Consider the following 25,287-nt stretch of genomic DNA (forward strand, 5'->3'; position numbering starts at 1 on the left):
CTAAATTATTATTAATGATTTCTAACAACTCATCAACAGGCACGTTCTCATTCTGCAAACATTCGGCATTAATTTGAAATCTAATTAAAGTGAAATGGACAAACAAAAACTGTTACTCATGCCTGGAATAGAAATTTCAAAGGAGGACACTGTGGTGTTTCCTTAATCTCTTTCTCTCATAAATTATAGTAAATATATTATAGATTTCTTCTTTAACTACATTGAAACATTTAGCAAATGTAGTTGGGTTCAGTTTGACTAGCTCATAGTTGTCAAGTTATTGAGAAAGCTACTGCATAACAATTTTAAACATAAATACACAAGACATCCCAATTCACAATCCTATTACTGATATTGCAAACAATTAGTACTGTGTAAATGAACATGGTAGCAGTCTTGTGGCTTGTGTTTGATCAATCAGTGCCATGCAGTACTTCAAACACCATGCAGTATCTCTAGTTTTCAGGGGCAGGAGCTTCAAACCAAGAATGAAATTCAGCTCCTGGTTCTGTCCGTTTAAATGCAGATAAACTTCCTGAGTTCTGAGAAAGGTTCCTGGAATAGCTCTTGTATGGGTAGAGGGTTATTAATGTGTTTTGTTAAAGCTCCTTTTCGGCAGATTTTGCCCTCGGACTGTGAGTCGCTCGCTAAAGCAAACATCCCATTATCTTGTGTTTTCATGTGGATTCTTGAGTGTCCTTGAACAATGGCAACACCGCTGGCAGCAGGACGATCCCTGTTAACTCCTGATGAACTTAACTGAGTCACAACAGCTCAATATTGGTAGAAAGCTTGATGCAGATGAAATTAAGGAAAAACAGTAAAAAACAGGACTTGTCCTGTTACGTCTGGTCTTATCGGAAACACAAACTGAATTCATTTCCAAGAAACGGTGCATTACTTCATTGTCTTATAGAGTTTTGTCAACAGTGTTCACCTCCGCTCCAACAGAAATAGAAACGTGTCATTTGGATGTGTCATTCATAAATTAAGCTCTTCAAACTGAGCTGCATTAAAAAGTTTTGCCACCATGTTTACTGAGAGGCAGATATTAAAATGTTACAACAATTAAATGAAAATTAAGTGACTGCAGGTACTTCAATGAGGCTGCAAAGTGTCGTGCATCCAAAACAACAGATCATGACTCACATTTGGTGTGTTTCCACTCAAAGCACCTGCAACTTTTAGTCCCAGGAACTACTTTTCAAAGAATTAAAAGGTTCCTTCAGCCTGTTGGTGTCTTGGTTTCTACTGCAATCTAAAGACACTTCGCTTCAACCACAGACTGTATATTAAACAGGATATCAACCTATTCAATATACCATCTGTGACTCCAGGTCGCTATTCGGACCGCAGTTTGGAGTGCATTTTTGCACATGCAATAGTTACATATTGCTCATTTAAATAAAATGCTGCAAGTAGTCGACCAATCAGGAATGTTCAACACCGTAAGCCGCATTTGTACTTTTCAAAAGTATTGCCCCCCAAGCAATATTTTTTCCCCAAGGGTATCAAAGTCCTGATCCACCTTACTCTGCCTTTAATTGGCTTGTATTTGTTGCTGCTGTTGATTGGGTTGGTTAGGTTTGGGGTGAGGCATGAGATTGATTGGATCATCCTGATATTCTTAGCCTAACCACAACCAGCCCCCCCCAAACAGGAACTTTTTGGGGGGTGAAGTAATGTCCCCAGGTCCCTGGGGGTGGAAATGTACTGAGGTTCACCAAAGGTTCCTAGTCCCTGGGGAAAGTACATGTGATGAAACTCAGCTTTTGTAATATCATTTATGAGAGAAGTAGCAGATATAGCTAAGCAAATCTTTATTTTGAAATAATTCTCTTATTCTCTTAATCCTTCATAACATTTTAAACATATTTTTGCCATTTTGTGCCACGTCTCTTTGTTTACAAGACTATAAGTGCTCTCTGACAGCGAGCAGTTGCCCTGCAGACATCAGCAAGCTAACGTGCTGATGTTCACCATCTTAGTTTAGCATGTTAGCATGCTAACATTTACCAATTACCACAAATCAGAAAGTACAGCTGAGACTGATGGGAATGTCACCAGTTTTGCAGGTATTTGTGATTAATCCGAGTATTTGACTGATTTTTAAATTTGACCTCATGAATTCATCCTTTGGTAAACATGAAAAAATCAACCCTGTTTTTTTTAACCTGCAAATCACCAAATCTGTACTTCATGGGATTTGGTGAGTTGGCTGTTGTTTTATTTAAATCTGGATTTCATACTTGAACGGTAACACAGTATTTCTGTTTCTTTGCCACAGGACTTACAAGAGAATATGCAATAGAAGAACCATCATAATAGTCATCACTGTCAACATATACAGTAGAGTTCCCCTGACATGGCCTCCTCCCCCGGGCTGGATGGTCACCCGTTGCTTCAGCTCCAGGAGGTGGACTCCAGCAAAGCCTCAGACAGGCCGAGCTCCCCAGGACTCCTGCCCACTGTGTACAGCCCCCCTGTGAGCATGGACAGCCACACCGTCTGCATCCCCTCTCCGTACACGGACAGTGGCCAAGAGTACAACCACGGCCACGGACCTCTGAGCTTTTACAGCCCGTCTGTGCTGGGCTATACCAGGCCGCCCATCACTGACAGCCCCTCGTCTCTGTGCCCCACCCTCAACCCGTCAGCCTTCTGGCCCTCCCACAGCCACCCCAGCATGCCCTCACTGACTCTGCACTGCCCTCAGCCTCTCGTCTACAATGAACCCAGCCCACATGCAACCTGGCTGGAGTCCAAAGCCCACAGCATCGCCGCCAGCAGGTAGGCTTACTGACACTGACCCATGAATGAATATAGTATCAATCATTTTTTAAAAAGTGTTTAGTGAGTACTATTTAAGCTCAACGCAAACAACTGAGCCACTGATAGAGCTTTTTTATTGTAGTGCGCAACCTTCATCTGCTCGTTCTCATTGTATTGTTTGATATTCCACTGTGCTGCACAACTGCGGCGCCTGTGGGGTTCTGGGGTCCTCGATTTCAGGACGATGTGACTGACCATAGTTTCATACTGCATTGCAATGGCCTGTTTAAAATGATCATACACCAAACAAATAATCAGTGCAGCTACTTTCTGCTTATAGATAAAGCAGCGATGATAATGCAGTACATGCTTCGAATCCCTGAAATACATTTTTGCGTACGCGGTGTTCTGACCAGACCAAATAACTTACAGCAGATAGAACAGAATACTTCAGTTGCAATCATAGAGACTTGAGACTTAATTAAACTCGAACTCAAAGACATTGCACTTGCCTTGGACTTTCATATACCGACTTTTATTACTTTTTACTTCTTTTACTACTTTTTACTTTTTGATTTTTAAAACTGAACCCACCATAGCTTTTGAAAGACGGTACTGCCAGCAGCGCCTCAGAGCGTCCCAGAAGCGGCTCTCTGATGCATTCAGCGCAGAGCACATTGAGAGGGCAGGAAGTCAGACACACAAAAAGCAGAGAGAATCTGGTCAATTTTCAAAATAAAAGACTCTGTGTCCTTATCCATGTTACAAGCATGAAGAGCAAGGAAAGAGGACCAGATCAACAAAACCTGAGAAAGTAAACATGATCAGAACACTCTGCCGCTGAAGTATTTCTGAAATGCTGCCGGTGAGACCTGCAGACATGTACAGGACGGATTAAAACCGTGGTGCAGACGTGTCGTGCTCAGTGGAATCAACCAGTAGGGAACCACAGATGGGCCAGTGACACTGGTGGTGGTGAGGTGGTGAGGGGCAAAGAGGCAGAGACTGCAAACCAGAGAGAGACAACATGGGTCAATAGTAGATGAATGGATAATAGGAGGGCCTGCACACAGAAGCTGAGAGGTGTAACCATGAATAGGATGGCAGCTGTTTTCCTGCTCCAAGCTTCATTAAACACTTCATTTTTACACACAGATTCTAGTGGATGTATTTATTCTCACTACATCAATTGATTTAGGATTTATCTTTTTCTCTGTGCTCATTATTTCTCCTACGAGCCGATCGTCATAATGAAACCGATCGTGGATGCTGCACATTTATAAACCCATCATGTTTCACTGATGAACGCTGTGAAGTTTTCTGATGCAATTTTTCCAGTTGACTGAAATACGATTGTGGAGACATTTTCAGCAGAGGGGCACCTGTTGGAGGACTAATGACAGGTGAATGACAGGCTGAAAATCCAAATGTCAAGCTGTCCCTTTTTCAGTCGCTGTTTCTTCCCGCAGCTCCATCATCAGCTGTAACAAGCCGCTGGCGAAGAGATCAGAGGAAGGAGTGGAAGGCGTGAACTCCTCCGTGTGCTCCTCTGCCGTAGGGAAAGCCGACATGCACTTCTGCGCCGTGTGCCACGATTACGCCTCGGGGTACCACTACGGCGTGTGGTCCTGCGAGGGCTGCAAGGCTTTTTTCAAGAGGAGTATCCAAGGTATCGGCTCTGTCCTCCTGTCCAGTTTGCTCACCATTTATTCCTCCTCTTCATCAGTTGAAAGAATTCTACAGCATGTCTTTCCTTTCCTTTTCCTCAGGACACAATGACTACATCTGCCCTGCCACAAATCAATGCACTATCGACAAGAACCGGCGTAAAAGCTGCCAGGCCTGTCGCTTACGTAAATGCTACGAAGTGGGCATGATGAAGTGTGGTAGGTGCTCACCTTTTACGATAACTGGAATCTTAGACATGTAGTCAACTCACGGCAGCACAAAAGTTGAGACACTGAAACGTCTGAAGATTACATATTAAGAGATGTTTCAGACATTTGTCCAAGGAAAGCACAATAAAAATCAGGCTCTTTTCTGGTGTTGTTAAAAGGTAACTTGCAATGTAACTTGCAATTGCACCGTCAGTGCACCATCCACTAAAAGTGCCGGATTGTTATTCTGTGACAACATTATGGAAAGGACTGCTACAGAGAGATGTTTTTGTTAAACAGTAAGATCCTTTTTGTGTAATCAGAAACAGCCGATTTATTGCTTTCCGTTAAAACAAAAAGAATCTTACTTTCTAACAAAAAGCTGTAGCTCTGTAGGGATTCTTTCGATAATGTTGTCAGACACGTAGACACTTGCAGCCCATGTCGCGGCTGCCAGTTGCAGCATTTTCACTCAACACTGAACCATTTAAAAAAATGTTATTCCCATTGGTCAGTTAAACACAAAAACATAGGAAAACTAGAATTCAGGTTCGTTGAGATGGTCCATACCACTTTCATGTCTGTCCTTGGAATATCAGGCTAGAGCCAGCCGCACATTATCTTAGCTTAGCATAAAGGCTCAAACAAGGGGTAAACGACTAGCCTGGCTCTTTACCTTCAGCCAAACTAACTTTCCTGGCTGTGCCTTATATTTTTTGTGTAACTTCTTCACACCTCTAGCTTATTGAGGGTTCATACTGTAAATTAAAAACAACTCAAGACACAAGATCACAGTCTGCACAGTCAAGTCCGGTCAAAAGTGCTGGCGTCCAAATTTGAATTTGCAATTTGAAAACCTGCAAACAAATTTCTTCCTTGTGGGTTCGTCTAGCTGCGTCCAGATAGTGGCACTCAATTTTGTCTGCAGGCGTTTCCAGGAAATTCAGAGCCCACTGTTTGTAGGAATGAAGAGCTGACCTTGTTTAATATCTAGTCTAATCTAGTCGCATTGGAAATATAGAGGAGTATTGAGCATTAGAGTATAGACCATAGTAGTGAAAACCTTTGCCTTTGCTTTACTTAAAGGTATACTATGCAGGATATTATTAACAAAAAACAATGTATAGACACAAATGCTTTTTCTGGATGTCTCTGGGCTTCTTTTTGGATGCATTTACACAAAATACAGCAACCAAAACCTTTGCAGGGTTTTACAGAGGTGTCTTTATTTGTGTTTTAGAATCTGCTTTGAAACAACAAGAAAATAACATTTTATTTCTCAGATTCACTGCATTGTTCTCGGTAACAGCTCCTTCACTTCATTCACTCTCTACCTCTCTCGTTTGTTGAGGATAAGAGGCAGGCCGCTTCAGAGCATAATTGCAGTGTGAAACCAAAACTAACCTAACAAAAATGTAAACCTCGGTACAGACTTTTAGGAGTGAAAAGACACCCAAACCATTTACTTGAAGATTTGCTTTGATATATAGAACCTGTGTTTCCAATGCGTATAAGTTTTTAAGAAAGGGTAAAGATTATTTGAAGCTGCATATGGTCAATAGTTTGTGCCGTTACATTTATTTTTCTCTGAAAGAAGAACCACATCATCTTACGTGAAGCACAAAGGACATCACAGGTCTGTTTTTCTGCTGTCATCACACACCAGGTGTCAGGCGTGAACGTTGCAGCTATCGAGGAGCCCGGCACCGCCGTGGCGGACTCCAGTCTCGGGATCCCTCGGGGAGGGGTCTGGTCAGGGTGGGGCTGGGTTCTCGAGCCCAGCGGCATCTCCATCTGGAGGCTCCTCTCGCCCCGCCCGCCTCCCTCCCTCAGGCGAGCCGCATGCGCCACTCGGCCATGAGCCCGGAGGAGTTCATCTCCCGCATCATGGAGGCGGAGCCTCCAGAGATCTACCTCATGGAGGATCTGAAGAAACCCTTCACCGAGGCCAGCATGATGATGTCCCTCACCAACCTGGCAGACAAGGAGCTGGTCCTCATGATCAGCTGGGCTAAAAAGATCCCTGGTAAGATCCAGAACTTGAGGTCCAGTGTTGAGGTCTAACCTGAGAACCATTTCATATAAATGACCGGGGACTTTCTGTGTGGCCCTGCTGAGTGAAGGAGCCATTACAAGGTTAAGGTCAGCGTAAACATTAGGGCCATGTGTTCGCTGCTGCTGATTCTAGGTCAGTGGAAGCAGTGGAAGTCAGTCAGGCTCGCTGCACACCAGGAAACAAGACGTGAGGGTTATAAAGGTAAAAACAAACCCGATGCCACAGTAAACACATCTTCCACCCGTCGTCCATGTCAGCGTGTCAGACGTCAGACGGTGTGTGTGACGCTTAAATAAACAAACAAATTAGATAACGGCTGCATGGACAGACAAACTAATCCTACAAAATGATCATTCATTTTATCGGCTGCAGTTTCTTTTCTTTCCTGACAGACTGATCCAGTTTCTTTTTCCCCACTTTCTGATCTTTTTTTTTTTTTTTTTTTTTTTTTACACATTTTCTGTCTGTACTTCTCCCCCGTCCTCCCCCGTCCTCCCCCGTCCTCTCCTCCTCTCAGACAGTGTTCAGCCCAGCAGGTACTCACTCCCCAGGAGAGGTGTTAATGTGAAGGGATCACAAAGACTCCCAGTTTTTTGAATAAAGACCATTTTCCCCAGATTTTTTTTTTTTTCTTTTTTGGATACTCTGACAGAGGTAAAAATGAGCGTACATTGTCTGCTTTATAAAAGACAGAAGAAAGCACCGGCAGGTGAGCGGGGTCCTGTCAGTCAAAATAGACTAGAGCTGTTGTTCAATGATGTCATTGTTACAGAGTCAGTGTCAGTAGTAATGAGTTTGAGATTATAGCAGTTCTGATTCTGTCTATAACTCGGAATGGTTGAGAAGCTCCTTTTAAAAACTTAATGTACTGGTTTCAACAACTTCAGTTTCTTTTTGAAGGAAATAGGATGAGAAGATTCATATGAATTTCATCTTTCAATACATTGACAGGATGCATATGGGTGTCTTATCTATCACTATCTCAGAGGGGGATTTTCTTTTTAAAAAACCTGGAAAAGAACGCAGATGGTGTTGTCCTTTAATATCAGTCCAAAATGTGTAGTATTCCATGTACAATGGTTCAGTACAGAGAACAGCAGCGGTGGTTTTTCAACATGAAGAAAAGTTTTTGTTGTATTTAATCAGATTTTTTTTTTTTTTTAGAAGAGTTCTCCACAAAACAAAGACACATTTATCTGCTGATGTATCCTCTGAAAGGTTTCTTTTAGGGCAGATTCAGGAGGGGGAAGGTTGAGTGTGAGGTGTCTGTCACCTGACAGTGTCATGTGACTCGTTAGCCTCACCTGTGTGACTGATCCACCTCAGACTCCTGATGAAAGCAGCCGTTGAAATGTTGTAAACTGCACTGGAGCTTTACCTGGGCATATATATATATATAGAGTGAGTATCTGTTCAATTTGTCCCATGCAGCTGTCCAGATGTCTCTGGGTTCAGACACATGTGGTCACAATCAGAGAGTATTGAAGAGACAGAGCACAGACAGGACAGCTGCTGCAGAATTGTGTCTGTCTGTCTGTCTGTCTGCCTGCTTCATGTGAATTTAGTATCTGCTGTCATGTGCCCAGAGAGGCTTAAATCACGTGTTGAAATTTTGAATTATTGATTTCTTTTCAAGTCTTTTGCTTGTTTGCAATAATATTCATGTTCAGATTCTGTAAAAGGCCACAACAACAAAAACGTCCTCAGAGACATGCTGTATGTGGACATTTAAAGCCCCTGTGGTCATTACAGTCAAAACTTTATTTTTCCGTTCCCTGGTCATTTTCTGAATTCATCCTTTCATCAAACTTGGTTGGGTTTTGTCTTGACAATAAGCTCACATGAAAAGTTTTCAGGGTGATGCTGATTGTTGTTGTCTCTGGGAGAGCGTGTCTAACAGCTTCTATCCTAAAATTATCTTTGACCCCCTGAGAAGTTTGTATCTCCAGTCATTTTAATGCAAGTTTTGTCATTAATGCCCCATGCAAACATCTTTCAGCTCCTGAATCCAGGCAGAAAAATGGATAATACAGAGGTGCTAAATTAGCTTATATCTCTCTGTGGCTTGTCCTCAGGTTTTGTAGAGCTGAGTCTAGCCGACCAGATCCACCTGCTGAAGTGCTGCTGGCTGGAGATCCTGATGTTGGGCCTGATGTGGAGGTCTGTGGATCATCCTGGAAAACTCATCTTCTCTCCAGACTTCAAACTCAACAGGTGAGCAAGCTTGGCATCTTTTATTTATCTGATTTAAAGTATAAGTAGCACATATTTAGAATATTTTCTCCACTTTACTTTGCCATCGGACAGCTTTTTCCACTGGAAATCTGCCTTTTATAGCAGCCAGATACCACCCTCTTTTGGCAAAAAACGCAATTTCACAAACAAACCGATCGAGGCAGCGGCAGACCAGCAGCTCCTGTTTTCTGCGAGGTGAAATTACATTTTGTCAAAGGAGTCTGGTTTGGAGAGAGAGTTGTTTGCCTTACGTAATGGCGTAAAAATGGCATAAAAATATTCTAAATATAAGTGTTTTTAGGTGTCTAAAATGGGTTCTGTTGCTGACACTGTCCACACTGGTGGCGTGTCAACCTCCATCTACTCCAGGTGTTACACTGAATATAGATAAGTACCTCATAAAACCTCACTTCAAAACTGTCCCTATAAAGTAAAGGATCTTAATATTAACTTGCACCACCGCAGTAGGACATGACCAGGTTGGAAATCATAAATAAATGTCTGTCTAATTATAGTCTGTCTCAAACAAAGACTTGCTTGTAGTTAAATAAAGGCTGCAGCCTCTATTTGATATTTTATGGTACTTGATTCTCAAAAACTGAACAAAGGTCAGCTGCTTTCTGTCACTGTGAGTCTCGTGCACAGCTGCTGAAAGTTTGCCACACAAGTGTTGGTTGTTTCGGTGAAAAACCCCCCGCATTTTTTGCGCTCTGGTGACGAGTCGACATCGCACTATAAACAGGGAGTTGAATCAGGCCTTGAAACAGTAAAATGTTATCAGCAACATTCTCTGCAGATATATCTGTGATTCCTCTGGACTGCCGTCTCATTTTCTTGCCAAAAATCTTTTATCACTCTCTGACCTTCAACTTTGGCCAGGCTGCAGTCGGCCGGTTCTGACTCTTCACTTCACCCTTTGTGTTCATGGTAAAAACACGCTGTAATTAGGCTGCCACTTCACCAGCAGCAGTTTGGAGTTCCTCGTGAACCGAGGTAAACTTACTGCAGCAGTTTGTCTGCAGCAGCAGCAGACGTTCATAGAAGCAGTGAAGTAGCGTGAGTTCTTGTTGCTGTTAAGACTGCAGGAGAGTGATGAGTTCAGATTACCGGCTGTAATTCTTGTCAGTCCAGTTTGTAGAAAATTGTGCTGCAGCGTGCATGAGCATATCAAACAACAACAAACACAGATGTCATGTCATCAAGCTTCCTTTTCCTTTTTTTGTGGTTGCGTGTATTAATATATATTGTTATATATTCTATTTATTTTTAATACAATTCATTTTAACTACACATTTGTTGATGATTCCCAGATGATTAACCCTATTAAATATTAATATTTCCCGTACATCGCATGAGGCCAAAACTTTCTGTTGTGCACAAAGTACCTATGAAACTCTAATAAACTGATTACCCTTAAGTTGACATCCCTGCTCCCCAGAGGATGAATTAGCCTTTTGTTGATGCAATAAATCAAACCTTAAAGCAGTCATTCCCAAAGACGCCGTGACCCACAGGTGGGTCACAGGAGATTTTATTTGGGTTGCAAAGTGAATAAAAGAGTATTGAAGAAATTCTGCAAATTTAAGATTCATATATTCTAAACTTATTTTGTCTCATTTATGAAGGAAGTTGAAATGTTCTTTCTTGTCTTCTTGACAAGAGGCTATAAAAACAATAAGTTTTCCTGTTAAAGGCCTAAATGCATTTATTTCTCAGTTTATCACTGGTGCATCTATATGGCCCACATGAGTTAATGAGACCATCTGCAAGGAGACTGTTTCTTCTGATATAGTTATTCTTAAAGGGATAGATCACTCAAAAATGAAAATTCAGTCATTATCTACTCACTGTCATGCTGATTCAAGGTTGTGTTTAGTTTTTTAGTCCACAAAACTCTGCTGGAGTTTCACAGGATCTCAGAATCACCCAAACAATGGAAGTGAATGGTGACCAGTTTTCAAACATAAAAAAAAACTAAAATAAAATATAAAATGTTTTTCACTTGTGGATGCACACTGTTGTACCAGACACACCCAGTTCAGACAGTGTGCACAAGAACGTGGCTCCAAGCTGAAGGATCTACAGTGAAGATTCAATCTGAAAACATGTGGAAATGACATCTTTCAAGTCAGCTTGGCATGTTGGGGCTTTAGGAGACTTGGATTACAGCAGATGAGCAGTATGGAGACATTTTATGTTTTTATTCTGATGTTTTTAATGTTTGAAAACTGGTCTCTTCACTCTAATAAGAGTAAATAATGACAGAATTTTCAATTTTGGGTGAACTATCCCTTTTAATGGCCGCCACTGGGTCAGATTCTCCTTGAAATCATATGAAACGCAGTTGCAGCGAGTGGTTCATTAACCAGTTAAAACGAAGCAGGAGGAGATTTTTACTTCGATAATACATATCGATAAACATTTTTTTTAACTTTGTTTTGTGATTTTTAGACGATGTGTAAAGAAACCTGTTACCTGCCAACATCTGTCTGCAAATCCTTCCTCTTATGGAGCAGGTTTTACTCCTGCAGAGGACGTCAAATAAAAGAAAAGTACAGAATAATGAAAGCGGAGTGAGATGATAACAGTAAATGTATATGAGAAACGGAAAGAGCTGGAGTCTTTTCTTTTTCCTGGATTGGTTTAGTGTTGAGTTTAGTGTTTGACCTTTCTTCCCAGCACTACCACGGAGACTATCACTATAGGCTTAGCTTAACCTTGATGTGTTTTCATAACACAGCCTTAGTTTTCTCTGTGCAGTGGTCCCCGGCAGCCTGTGGTAGCTCTTTCTCCTTGGACAGCTCAGGAAATCATCCTGGATGCAAATCCATCCTCAACAAGAGGCTCAAACAGAGCCAGAAAACAGAGTCCTTTTCTAATTTTTCTGATTCAACTCTGCCTCTGTTGCGTATTGTTACGGTCTTCTTTCACCATCGCTCTGGTTTTTCACTCATTCTTTGGATCAAAGATTCAGTTTTTCACGTGTTTCAGAGTAAAGTTGCCACCGTGTGAATTACTTGGTTGGAAGCTTTTTGCCGTTTGTGTCTCCAAACCAGAATTTGTCGAGTCTGAGGTGTGAACTTTTGGATAACAAGGCCATAATGTTAATTATTTTTGTAACCAATCAACACTTCTTGTTATATTGTTTTGGGAACAGAACTGAGGAATCTGAGGTCACCGTGTAAATTAGCATCACCATGGTAACGCCAGCAGTCGCTCCAGATCCTCCAGGTTTATTTTGCGTCACTGATCTGCTGTTGTTATCAGAATTACAGCATTAACGAAGCACTTGGGTTCACTTTGTCAGTCTGCTCCGAGTGTGAAATAATAAGCTGTGGTGTTATCTGTCAGGTGTGCAGTATGATAACACACCTGCCAACCAGGAAGTTGTAGACGGCAGGGCGGAGTCACTGGATAAAATGTTTGATTTTAGACAGAGTGATAATCTAACCTGTTCCAGGCAAAGTGAAACTAAACTTCAGTTCAGTCTGACAATAACCAGAGTTTAGTGTCAAATGATGCCTCTTTTTGCATTAATGTTTGATTTCCCTGCAGCCTACATCCCAGAATAATGAACAGAAATCAGTTCCTACTTATATTAACAAAGATGAATTAACAACATGTTAAATTGTAATAAAAAACAATATCTGACAGTCATATCAATAATGATAATATCAGTGAGGAAATAAGGATCCGGTTTGTAAAATGCATCAGTAGATTGTACTGTAAATGAGAAAAAGCTTAGACCAAAGAAGGTAAAAAACTATGCTACGGACAGGTAGGGTGTGTAAAGTTGTAATCTGAAAAGTAACTAGTAACTAAAGCATGGAGACGCATAAAATGGAGATACTCAAGTATAGTTCAAGCACCTCGACTTGTAGTTGGGGACAGTACTTGAGTAAATGTACTCAGTTACATTCCACGCTTCACTGCTTTTCTTCTCCCTCCATTTTCACCTCTTTGACTTTTTGCCTTTACATAAATCATTACTGTGCATCTCTTTGTCCTTTATTTATTTCTCTTTTCTCGGTTTCTGTCTGTTCCTCTCCCTCTCCTCTTACTCTGTTGTTCTTTTTTCCTTTTTCTCTTCACTTTGCCTTTTTGTCTTTCTCAGTTCTCTACGGTGTCTCTCTTCTTTTGTTTGTCCCCTTTTTCTGTTTTCCTCCATCTGTTTTTATTTATTCTGTTGTCTGATTTTCCACTTCTCTCTCCTTTTTTTTATTTTTTTTCCCCCTAAAAATCAAAAAAGTTTTATTGGCTCCCTAAGTTACATCATTGTCAGAGCTAAAGCACGTTCTCCTTCTGTGTTCCACTGATGGTTCTTCTTTCTCTCTGCTCTTCTCTTCTTCTGTCCCTGCTTTTCTGTTTTTTTTTCCTCACCTCTCTCTGACCTTTCTGTGTCCAACGTTCTCGGTCTCACCCTCTCCGTCTCCCTGTCTCTCTGTAGGGAGGAGGGACAGTGTGTGGAGGGCATCATGGAGATTTTCGACATGCTGCTGGCAGCCACCTCTCGGTTTCGCGAGCTGAAGCTTCAGAGGGAGGAGTACGTCTGTCTGAAGGCCATGATCCTCCTCAACTCAAGTGAGTTTCACTGACGCGGACAAACCGCAGCCTTCGCTTCAGTCCCCGTGAGACGGACGAGTTGGGCTGCAGCGAGACAGAAATGCTGTTCGATCCCGTCCGGTCGACACAGCAGAGCATTTCTGGTTCTTACATAACGCAGTTTGTCCCTCCGCTCTGTTGTGTTTACTGAACGATAATCTGAATTTAGCGGGTCAATGACACCTGTCACATCTCTGACCTGCAAGGTAAAACTAATCTGACCACACACATTATCATTATTTAGGTTATGCTGCTAAATAACTTTTCTTATCAAACAGTCAGCAAAGTTTGTCAAAATAATCCTTTCTGATGAACTACTTAGAAAAACTAAATCATTACAGTGTCTCTGTGCTTTTATTTTGTATTTTGGGGCTAATCATGTTGCTAGGCTACTCATCTAATGCAGTCCTTCCTTAAAACTACACACACAAAAAATATTACTAATAACAATTTAACACCATAACAGGGCACAGTCTCACACACGCACACACACACAGTGGCAGGCTCTCCTGCAGCGAGTCAGAAAATAAGAAAATGAGGGAAAAACTATAGATTTAACAGAAGTAAAATTGTTTTTTGCTGTAAACAAATGGAAAAACTCAGGAACACATTAATGATGTCTCATTACCTTTCCATGCAGTTTAAGTCAGAATAAATTACTTTTTAAACCAGCTAGTTTATGCAGAGAAAGAGGAGCATCAGTACAAAAGCTGCCTGGATTTTGCAGCATGTTTTGTGTGTCAATAATTGGAGCTCCCCTGCCACAACCTGGAACTGTGAGAACATATTCATCATTGCTAATTCAGTACAAAGGCAACTTAAGGTTAAGGTTGCACACAGGTTTTGAGAATGTTCACAAAAAATAAAGAATAATAAGAATAATGTGATGACTCAGCTACATTTCCTCCAAATACTGCAGGTCCTGATGTAGAAATGCTGAGTTAAGAAGCTTGAAATATTAATATGAAACCAAAAAAATGTTATATATATGGTCATAGATCAGTGTTAAAAAAAACCGAGCAGAGATGATTGATTTAGACAGAGGTCTGCAACCTGCGGCTTCGGAGCCACATGTGGATCTTCAGCAGCTCTCCAGTGGCTCCCTGTGGCTTTGGCAAAAAATGATACGGAAATGAATAACTGTTACATTTTTTTTAACATTTTCATTTTCATGTATCATTGTTGTAGGTCTTCACTGTGAGGAAGAAAAAGCTGAGAAAACTGAAACTTTCAAGCAAAGTGCTGCAACAGATTTTTGAGTTTTGAACCTGACTCAAATCCTGAAGTTTTGAAAAAGTTTTACCAGCTAAAGTTATTTTGTTGAGATAATGAACATTTCCTCTTTGGATAAACTTAAATCTTTGAGTAAAAGGGAATAATGATTTTTTTTTTCATATTTCCAATTTTAAATATATATTTTTTCAAGATTCAAGTTTATATAGAAAGAAAATCAAGTAAATCATCTGAACTAAAGATTACAGACAAAACTTTGTAAAGATTGTTTCAGAGGTCGAGGGTTACACGGCACTGGTCTGCTGGATGTGATTTCATTAAACATGAAGGTGATCCTCCTAAAAAGGTTAGTTTGGCAGAACTTTCAGCTTGTTTGAAGAAGATCATGGATGCATTGACCTGCGAAGATGAACTTTATTGGCGAGCGGCTTTTGTTTTTTAACCTGTCGTGTGTTCTGAGCGGTCAAAGTGTCCTCTCCCTCTCACCCAGCAGCCACTGTACAGGTTTCACAGAGGTGATCGACCTCTGAGCACAACTTTGCAGAGTTTAACAAAGTTCCTCCCGAACACACACACACACACACACACACACACACACACACACACACACACACACACACACACACACACACACACAGACAGGGTTCTCTGCCAGACTGCGTTCTCTGTGTTGACTCTGCTCCACTGCAGCTGGGGAGAAAAAAGAACAAATTGTGAAAGAAATGAAATCGAGTCTGAAAAGTCAAGAGATCAGGGAGGAATTTGAGGATTTATGTATTCTGACAGATGGAACATGGTGGCTCAACTGTTCGGTCTGCGTGCGGGTGGATGGACCCGGTGATCTACTGCTCCTCCCTTCTACTGGGTCGTGTTCTAGAGGGGAACCCCAGACCTGCACAGGATCTCATCATTTTAAACCCAAAACATGATCTTTCACTCACAAAGATGATTAATTCTTTCCCCGGCAACATTTTTTTTAAAAAGTTGCCAGCCAGCGCCATCATTTGTGAGCACCCACAGAATATTCAGTTCTACGAATATGTTAACATGGAATATATCAGAAGAAAGAACAGATCTGATAGTTTCAGACACAAAAAAGTTTTGTTTGAGCTTCATTCATTCTTTTTTTTTATAAGCACTTGAATGTTGCATCAAAAAACCCACTGAAAGAGACATTTTTACGCTTAACATCAGCCTCAAGTTTTCATTTTGGGGTTTTTATCGCTTCATATTACACGTGTGACATCACTGTCACCAGTGTGGCGAACGTTAGCTGACCGAAACACTGTCTCTGTGTCCCGGCCGCTGTGGAGGTCTGTGGACTGCAGCGTGACCAGCCTCACTCTGTGCACGATGCTCTCTGCCCCAGCTGCAGCCTGAGTCCCAGAGGCTGGTATGTGAGCTCTGCCCCGACTGCTGTGGATTTCGGGGAATGCAGCGTGAGCAGGCCTGCTCTGTGTCTGAGCTCTGTGCTTGGAGTCACGGTGCTCTCTGTCCCGCTGCGGATCTGCAGCTGAGCACCGATGATTTCATGCTACATAAGGTCATCTTCCTCTGCTGCTGCTGCTGCTCCTCAAGTCTGGTGCTTCTCTTCTTCTTTGGGTGTCACATTTTTGTGGATCCGTCACAGCGTCCCCTACCACGTGGCAGCGAAAACAGCAATTGACAGAATGTGTAATCAGTGGTGGGGAAAGAGTTAAAAACAGCTTGATTCTTAATAAAAATTGAGACATTTCACCTGAAATGGGAGTGTACACTATATTTAGAATATTTTCAATATTTTACATTGATGTCAGACAGCTTTTTCCAACAGGAAACCACCGATATATCAGCCAAAAATCTCCCTGCCCTTTGGCAAAAACGGTAGTTTTAGCTCACAGCACAGAGGAGCTGCTGGTCCTTGCGCTGCTTTTCTTGACTTTTAAGGTGTTTGTTTGGAGTCACACAATAACACAAACAAATGAACCAAAGTCACATGGTAACACAAACCGTTTGAGGCGGTGGGAGATGAGCAATGTCCTTATTTTGCGAAGTAAAACTCCATGCAACCCCACTTCAAAAAATCCAAACAATCCCTTTAATCTTCAGTAGTTTGTTCATCCAGTCAAACACTTTAAACTCTGAAAAAAGTTGCCTCAGTCTCACATAATTATTACTTTCTATTCTGTTATTTTGATCTAGAAGAACATCTGAAGTGTGCTACATACCATAATTAATAAAATCAGTCAGTGTTGAATGTGTGTGTTAAACTGTTGTTGCTCTGCTGTGTGTGTTTTTGCAGATCTGTGCACGAGCTCCCCTCAGACTGCCGAGGAGCTGGAGAGCAGGAAGAAGCTGCTGCGTCTGCTCGACTCGGTGATCGATGCTCTGGTCTGGGCCATTTCCAAGCTGGGCCTGTCGACCCAGCAGCAGGCTCTGCGCCTCGGACACCTCACCATGCTGCTCTCCCACATCCGCCACGTCAGGTACAGCCAGAAGAGGCAGGAAACCGTGAAACCTCAGCAGAATCCACACAAGAGAATGGAAAAAACACACACGGACAGTCAGACATTTGCACACCAGCCAACTTTAATTTGTTTTTATTAGAAAACGTTCATAAAACATAATATGCTCACATTAATAACATGAACAAGCACATACAGTACAGACGCTGCACTTTCATAGACTTAAAGAGATCAGCTCTTGATTGATGGATGATGGATCTTTCAAGGAAAGATGCTCGAGAGACTTTTCAAAGAACCAATAATAAGACTGTTTTAGTCGATACTCACGATAATAAAACTTCATACAGCACTTTTCACACAAAAAATGAAATCGGTGACTTCACGACATTTAGATAAAAAAGACAAAGCTGACACATGAACAGTTACATGTAGCTGGACAAACAAAACGTTTGTGAACCCAAAAGGTTAAAGATCTCAGTCCATGAAGTTTTATTACTTAATTATGTTTTCATAGCTGGGAAATATTAAGTCCTCTTTTACTTAATATAACACTGTGATACCTAAGAGTTTTATTAAGAAAGTTAATGTGGTTGATAAATTTTCTTTCAAGTTTTTCTGATTAAAATTGCATTGATTTCAAATTGAGTTTAACCCCCAAAATACTACAGAATTTAAGATGAATACGGTAAAAACTTTAACTAGGATGTCGGCATAGAACTTTCTCTATTAATTACTTTAAGACATTTAATTTTTGGACTACAGGTTTTTTGAAATTTTATTTTTTATGCTTGCTGTATCTGGGCGTTGGATGAAACCAGATTCAGATTTCTTGTTCTGTTATTGACATATTAGAGTTAAAGCTTTTACAGAGGACTCTCTCTCTCTCTCTCTCTCTCTCTCTCTCTCTCTCTCTCTCTCTCTCTCTCTCTCCATATATATATATATATATATATATATATATATATATATATATATATATATATATATATATATATATATATACATATCCATAAATCAGGAAATACTGTCAACTACTGTTAAAAACTACTTTTTTGCCATGTTTGTAGAAAGAAAACAGGCTGTGATTGTACCTTCAGAATTTATGAATAACACTGGAAAGTTTTCTGGCTCAGAGTCTGAGGGGAAAAAAAACTACTTGTTTTGAGGAAACGGCCTGTAAAAGTTTATGTTGTGTTGTTAAACTGGTGAACTGGTAGATATCAGGATGACATTTCCCCAGTTGATCACTTATATCAAAACATTTATTTGTATTACAAGTTTTTTTTTTATGTTATGCAAATGAGACATCATCCCACGATGGTGACTTTAGGAGAAATCTACAGACACAAACAGACAAATTGTGGTAAAATAAACACCTAAATGTGTATTTTAAGAAGAAGAAGGATGACAAAATCTCAAAATTTACTAGTGCAATAAAAAGCAGTGCATTTGCCTCTAGTGTCTCGCCTTAATAAACAGGAGGACTGTTTGTTAATTCACTTCAAATTCAGTATCTTACCATGCAGAGCAAAGTAGGAGTAAAATGATATTTATGCATATATTGGGACATTCTGCTTTTTTAATGGACCAGTGTGTGTATGTGAAACAATTTCATTTGAAATGATTAATGTATGTGAACACTGAGACATGAACACAAGTGGTGTTTGGACCCATAAAATGCTTCATAAATGTTGTTCCTAGTAATTCTTTTTTTTATCGTGATGATTAATATCACTGTGTATATTTATCAAGAATCAGTTGAGAAATTTTAATCCAAAATGTCACTGCTGGGACTTAAAAGTGACTGTAGCTGTAGAAACATCTGTATATGTGTGAGAAACAACCAATGCCAAGGTCTGTAACATCATCATCATCATCATCATCATCATTCATTTCAATCTTTAATTTTACTTCCCGGTGTTCCTGTTTTAGCTGATTCATACACCTTAAACCAAAAGCTCGAGACTTAATCAATATCTATGAGATGTAATTCCCTCTCCTCTCTCTCAGCTTCACTCGTCCTCTTCCTGTCTCTGCAGTAACAAAGGCATGGACCACCTGTCCACCATGAAGAGGAAGAACGTGGTGCTGGTGTACGACCTCCTCCTGGAGATGCTGGACGCCAACACGTCCAGCAGCAGCAGTCAGCCGTCGTCCTCGCCGAGCTGCAACTCTTACGCTGAGCAGCACCCGTACCCGCAGCCTCCGTCTCACCTGCAGCCGGGCTCGGAGCAGACCGACGCCGCCAACGACGACCACACCGCCGTGGCTCCTCACAGGCCCTCTGACCCCTCGATCCTGGACGGACACCTGCAGGCTCTGCCCTACCAGTCCTCACCGCCGTTTCAGAGTTTAGTTGAGAATCACATGGACAGCAACAAGTGAGTTTCAGTTAATATCATTAATTCAGTGCCTTCAGAACTTAACTGGATTCAAATGTGAAGAATATTTAATTGTTTAAGTGTCTATTAACTTGACTATCTATCATGAAAGAATCAAAGCGAAGAGGAGGAGAGTTTTCATTCTTTCAGTTGAAGAAGGAAAGAAAAGAGAAAGTAAAGAGAGCAGAGAGGACAGCTCTATGATAGGGATGGCAGAAGGAATGAAGGAAAGACAGAAGGAAAGGAGGGAAAAAAAGAAAAGGGAATGCACCCAGGAAGGAAGGAAAGAAAGAAAAATTAGAGAGAAGGAATGATGGAAAGAGGAGAGAAAGAAGGAAGGGGGAAGGAAAAGGAAATGGAGATAAAGGGCCAAAAAAAAGAAGGAAAAGTAGAGAAGGGAAGAAAACGTGAGGAGAAAATGAAAGGAAGAAAAAAAGAAAAGTAAAGGAGGGAGGTAGGAATCAAGGAAATGAAGAAAAGGGAAAACGAGGGGAAAGGGAATGCAAGAGAGTGGAGAGAGACAGATAGGAAGGAAGCAAAGAAGGAAGGAAAGGATGGAGACAAATGAAGAAAGAAAGAAACAAAGGAAGGAGGAAATGGACGGAAGAAAGAAAAGAGGGCGAAGAAGGAAAGAAAGGAAACAGGAGGGGGATGGGAGAAATCATAAGAAAGAAAAGAAGAAAAAGAGAAGGAAGAAAAGGAGAAAGAAGGAAAGGAGGGTGAAGACAGAAATAAAGGAAGGAGAGAAATTAAGAAAGGAGGTAAGAAAGAAGGTGAGAAAGGAAGACAAAAAGAAATAAGGGAACTAGGAGGAGGAGGAGAAAGGAATAAAAACACGACAGGAAGGAGGGAAAGAAATAAAAAGGGGAAAGAAGGAAGAAAAGCAGCAAAGAATTACATGGAAGGATACAACAAGGGAAGGAAAGAGAGAGAGAAAGGGAGATATGAAAGAAAAAAGAAAAGAAGATGATTGATGGAGAGAGGAAAGAAAGAAAAGGGGGAAGAAAGGAGAGGAGTAAAAGAGGAAAGGAAAAGAAAATAACAGTTTTTTGGAGAAATAGTAGAAATACTCTGTGTATCATAATAAAAGTAAATGAATAATTTCTCTCCTTTACTCCATCTGTGATAAATAACCTTTAATAACTTTCTTTACAGTTACATCCACCCGGAGCAGTGGACACTGGACACAGGAGATGCAGGTCCATCAGTGGCATCAACATGCTACGCCACCCCTGATTCAGTCGTCATGGAAACTGCCTTAGTGACAGGACTGTAAGAGACACACTGACACTTTAATGGCTCTCCGTCCCCCAAAGATCGAGACAAGGAAACAAAAAAAAGGATTAAAAAAAAAAAAAAACACTAAGTGCTGTTGTGAGGTAAAGTTTTTTTTTTCTCTTGTTCAGATGTTTTTAGTCTTTGGAAAAAAAAATGTTTTTGATCGAATGTATATTTTGTGTGCGTAAATATTTCTTGTGAATGTGCACTACAGTCGGTGCTCGTGAGAACGCCGCTGAACCTCTGCCAGTCAGTTTGAGCTCTTTTTTGATATCCAGTATTTGTATCTCTTTTTTCACCTCTGTGTAACGTCCAGAACAATCTGTCTACAACCCTTCACAGTGACTCACAGACAGGTGCATGTGGTCCACACAGTTAACCTCCATCTCCATGAGTAGTCTTATAAAATAGCTTTAAAAAAAAAGGGGGCAGTGTTTTCTATCACACTGTGGTGTTTTTCTCCTTCACTACTTCTGTGTACTTTGGTGTTTTAATCAGTTGCTGTTCATCTGGGATTTTTCTTCTCTTCTTTGTACAAACTACACAACTAAACTCAATGACTGTTAAGAGAAGCTTTCTTCTTTGTTCATGTGGTCAGACTAAGGCTGGATTCACACAGTGTGAGATGTGGCACAGAGACGGTCTCAGTTAACACTTGGCACCAGCAAACCTGAAAAATAACAATCAACGAGGAACGCAGGTATTTCATACGAGAAAAAACTGAACTACAGCAAAACATACGTTTAAATAACTTCAATAATTCGAATTACTGGCAAAAACATATGAAATAGACAATGTACATGTGATACAAAATTAAAGGAATTTACATAGGTAGATAAGTATGTATTTTCATAGGTATGTAAGTATGTACCTACATAAGTATGTATGTATGTACCTACATAGGTATGTATGTATGTATGTACGTACTCACATAGGTGTATATATATGTACTCACATAAGTATGTATGTATTTATGTACCTATATAGGTAGACATGTATGTATGTAATTGCATAGGTATGTATGTATGTATGTAGGTACATACATACCTATGTAGATACGGTCCTACATACATACATACATACATATGTAGATACGTACGTACCTACATACATATGTAGGTACGTACATACATACATATGTGGGTACCTACATACATACATATGTCGGTACCTACATACATACCAATGTGGGTACATACATACTTATGTATGTATGTACTTGCATAGGTATGAACTTAAATATGTATGTATGTATGTATGTCAGTATTCTTAAAAAATAATTTCCTATATGGCCCAAAGTTATTAGTTTCAATCGTTCACACCAAAAGTCAAAACAACAAAGTAATTTAACTATTTGAATCCCTACATACATGCATACATACATACATATATACATACATACCTCTGTAGGTTCATACATACATAAATACATACCTCTGTAGGTACATACATACATACATACCTCTGTAGGTTCATACATACATACATACATACATGCATGCATATCTCTTTAGGTACATACATACATACATACATACATACATACATACATACATACATACATACATACATGCATATCTCTTTAGGTACATACATACATACATACATACATACATACATACATACATACATACATACATACATACATACATACATACGTCTGTAGGCACATACATACATATCTATGTAGGTACATACATACACACCTAAGTATGTATGTACTTACATAGGTATGTATGTATGTACCTACATAGTTATGTCTGTACTTGCATAGGTATGAACTTAAATATGTATGTATGTATGTCTGTATTCTTTAAAAATAATTTCCTATATGGCCCAAAGTTATTAGTTTCATTCGTTCACACCAAAAGTCAAAACAACAAAGTAATTTAACTATTTGAATACATACATACATACATACATACATACATACATACATACATACATACATACATACATACATACATACATACATAAATAAATATCTCTTTAGATACATACATACATACATACATACATACATACATACATACATACATACATACATACATACATACATAAATAAATATCTCTTTAGATACATACATACATACATACATACATATGCATGCATGCATGCATACCTCTGTAGGCATGCACATACATGCATACATAAATACATATTTATGTAGGTACATACATACACACCTAAGTATGTATGTACTTACATAGGTATGTATGTACCTACATAGGTATGAAATTATTTAAGCAATGTGACAAGCTGCACAATAAGTGTAACATCCAGTCAATGCTAAATGTTACCATGCTAACACATGTTGATGCTAACATCAGTGCATTGCTAAAAAACACAAAAAATCAACCTGCCTATTTTATATGAGCCTTTTCAAACCGTTTAGATGCTATTTTGCAAAGAAAACACAAATGGAAACAAACATGTTATACAGGAATCTTTTTTAGCTGAACATCATTTAAAAAAAGGAAAACAGAGAACACTCTCTGTACATTATAATTTTATTGACCTATTGACCCAGCACACTGAGTGCACTGCACATAGTATATTAAGTATAGTATAGTATTTATTTTAGAATACAAACCCAGTATGTGGAACCAACGTCACACCTGCATAAGATTAATCAGACTGTATGTTTGTGCAATTAGTAACTGTTTTTTTTTTCTGCACTTGGTGAATGGATAACACATGAAGAAAAAGCTGAATCCAAACATCAGTCCAGAACTTGTTTGTCTTGTTGTTCTTGGCCTCACAGTGTTGAGCAAACTATTGGCTATTTGTCTTCTTACACATTTAAAACCTCATGTTTTGGACTTGTTGCTGTTTTTTTTTTTTAACGTTCTCATTAATCACACAACTGTTCTCTCTGAGGAGAAAAGTTGTTTTTTGGTTCCAACCAAGTTCACTGTTTTTTGTTTTGATCCAGCCAAACAAACTGAAATTGTAAAAACTGCTCCAAACGCATCATTTAGGTCCTTTTTGGACGTCCAGTCGTGAGCTGTGCCACTTTTCTGCCAGTGTAAATCCAGCCTTAGTGCCAGATTATCTTACCACCGCTAATAGACAGATACATGTTAACTATCCTTTCTTTCCTAGGTTCTGTGGCTTATACATGCATGTATACAAACACACACACATTCATCCAATATGCTGAAAATGCTCCTCTTGGCGGTTTGTGCACAACACACACATTCATATCTCAGATCTTGTTGAAGTTTTTGCCTGTTGGACCCGTCGGCTCAAACCCAGTGATAACAGTAAACATACGGTTGCAAATCATGGCAAACACGGTTTATTGTCAATCAAAAATGACAATCTATACATCCCATAAATAAGAGTTCACAAAATAAATCAAACTTTACACACTTTGTTGTTTGTTTCTGTCCTGCTTGCCCTCTTGAGTGTGAGGTCGAGATTATGTACAAATTGGTATCAAACACTGAGTTTCAAATCAAATCTTACACCGTCAGGATCAATAATGTTAATAACAATGCAAATGACATACATTTAGTGATCTCTGATTGTGCACATACTCAGCTACATTCAATGCCAAAGGATCACTTACATTCATGTTCTGCTCCAAGTCTGGTGTGTTTGATTTCAACCCCTTCAGCTGCGTGACCGAAGAGCGATCAGGTAAATCCCACATGTACAAACACATGTATAAACAAGAAACTGTATTTTTAAAAAAAAAAAAAAAACAGTAACTGTTTGATGTTTGACGCCTGCAGGGTTTTACTCCACGGGGGCGAGTCTGACAGCGTGGGGTAAGTTATAAATTACACACATTATTCTTACAGTTGGTATAGTTCAGGTTGTTTGTTAGAAAGAACACAAGGCTACAACATTAGCTTGTTAAAACTGTTAAATGGCAGTGTGATATATGTTTATTAAGTGACATTTTTGATAATGCATTTAATCAAATGCCTCAAATCAAATGTGTGAAAAGGTCGCTCATCGCTCCTAACTCGAGCTGCACAGAACTTTTAGCTAACCGTTTTGGTTTTACAGCTGCCCATAGACTTCATGGTTGAATCTCGTAGCGTTTCCAACAAGCAAGACCTACGATCTGAATAAAAGAGCTACTAGTCCAGCACCAAACAACAGATGAACAAAGTTAGCCAGTGAAGAAAGTAGCTAAAGACATAGACATCGCTCTGTGTCTGCTAGATGTAGGCAGTTTGATGCTGCTGCGTTCGCTAAAAGCACTTAATTAGCTGTTAGATTTATTTTTGTCAGTGCATTTAGACTCTCTCTGCCTCCTAGTGGTCAAGACTTACCTTATGCAGCTTTAATTTGAGAAACATTCATAGCACCAATCATGCTGACAATCAACTCCCAACTTTGTAGCTGTACAGAACTTTTAGCCATATTAAACCGACACTGTTAAGTGTAGCTA

General features: G+C 39.9%; 1 protein-coding gene across 1 annotated transcript in view; it reads left to right on the forward strand.

Annotated features, from left to right (window-relative positions):
• The window catches only part of esr2b (estrogen receptor 2b), a 38,877-nt gene extending 17,223 nt beyond the window's left edge, over positions 1–21,654 (forward strand). Inside the window, exons 2-10 of the mRNA XM_084741936.1 lie at positions 2,288–2,790; positions 4,242–4,441; positions 4,542–4,658; positions 6,316–6,675; positions 8,781–8,919; positions 13,388–13,521; positions 17,057–17,240; positions 19,259–19,600; positions 20,756–21,654. Coding sequence (XP_084598062.1) covers positions 2,366–2,790; positions 4,242–4,441; positions 4,542–4,658; positions 6,316–6,675; positions 8,781–8,919; positions 13,388–13,521; positions 17,057–17,240; positions 19,259–19,600; positions 20,756–20,876 — 2,022 coding nt within the window. The 5' untranslated portion in view covers positions 2,288–2,365 and the 3' untranslated portion in view covers positions 20,877–21,654. The remainder of the gene's footprint in view (positions 1–2,287; positions 2,791–4,241; positions 4,442–4,541; positions 4,659–6,315; positions 6,676–8,780; positions 8,920–13,387; positions 13,522–17,056; positions 17,241–19,258; positions 19,601–20,755) is intronic.
• Positions 21,655–25,287: the final 3,633 nt, after the last annotated feature.

Source organism: Lutjanus erythropterus, chromosome 18 (genome assembly GCF_056507025.1).
Source record: "Lutjanus erythropterus isolate fLutEry1 chromosome 18, fLutEry1.hap2, whole genome shotgun sequence".
NCBI lineage: Eukaryota > Metazoa > Chordata > Actinopteri > Lutjaniformes > Lutjanidae > Lutjanus > Lutjanus erythropterus.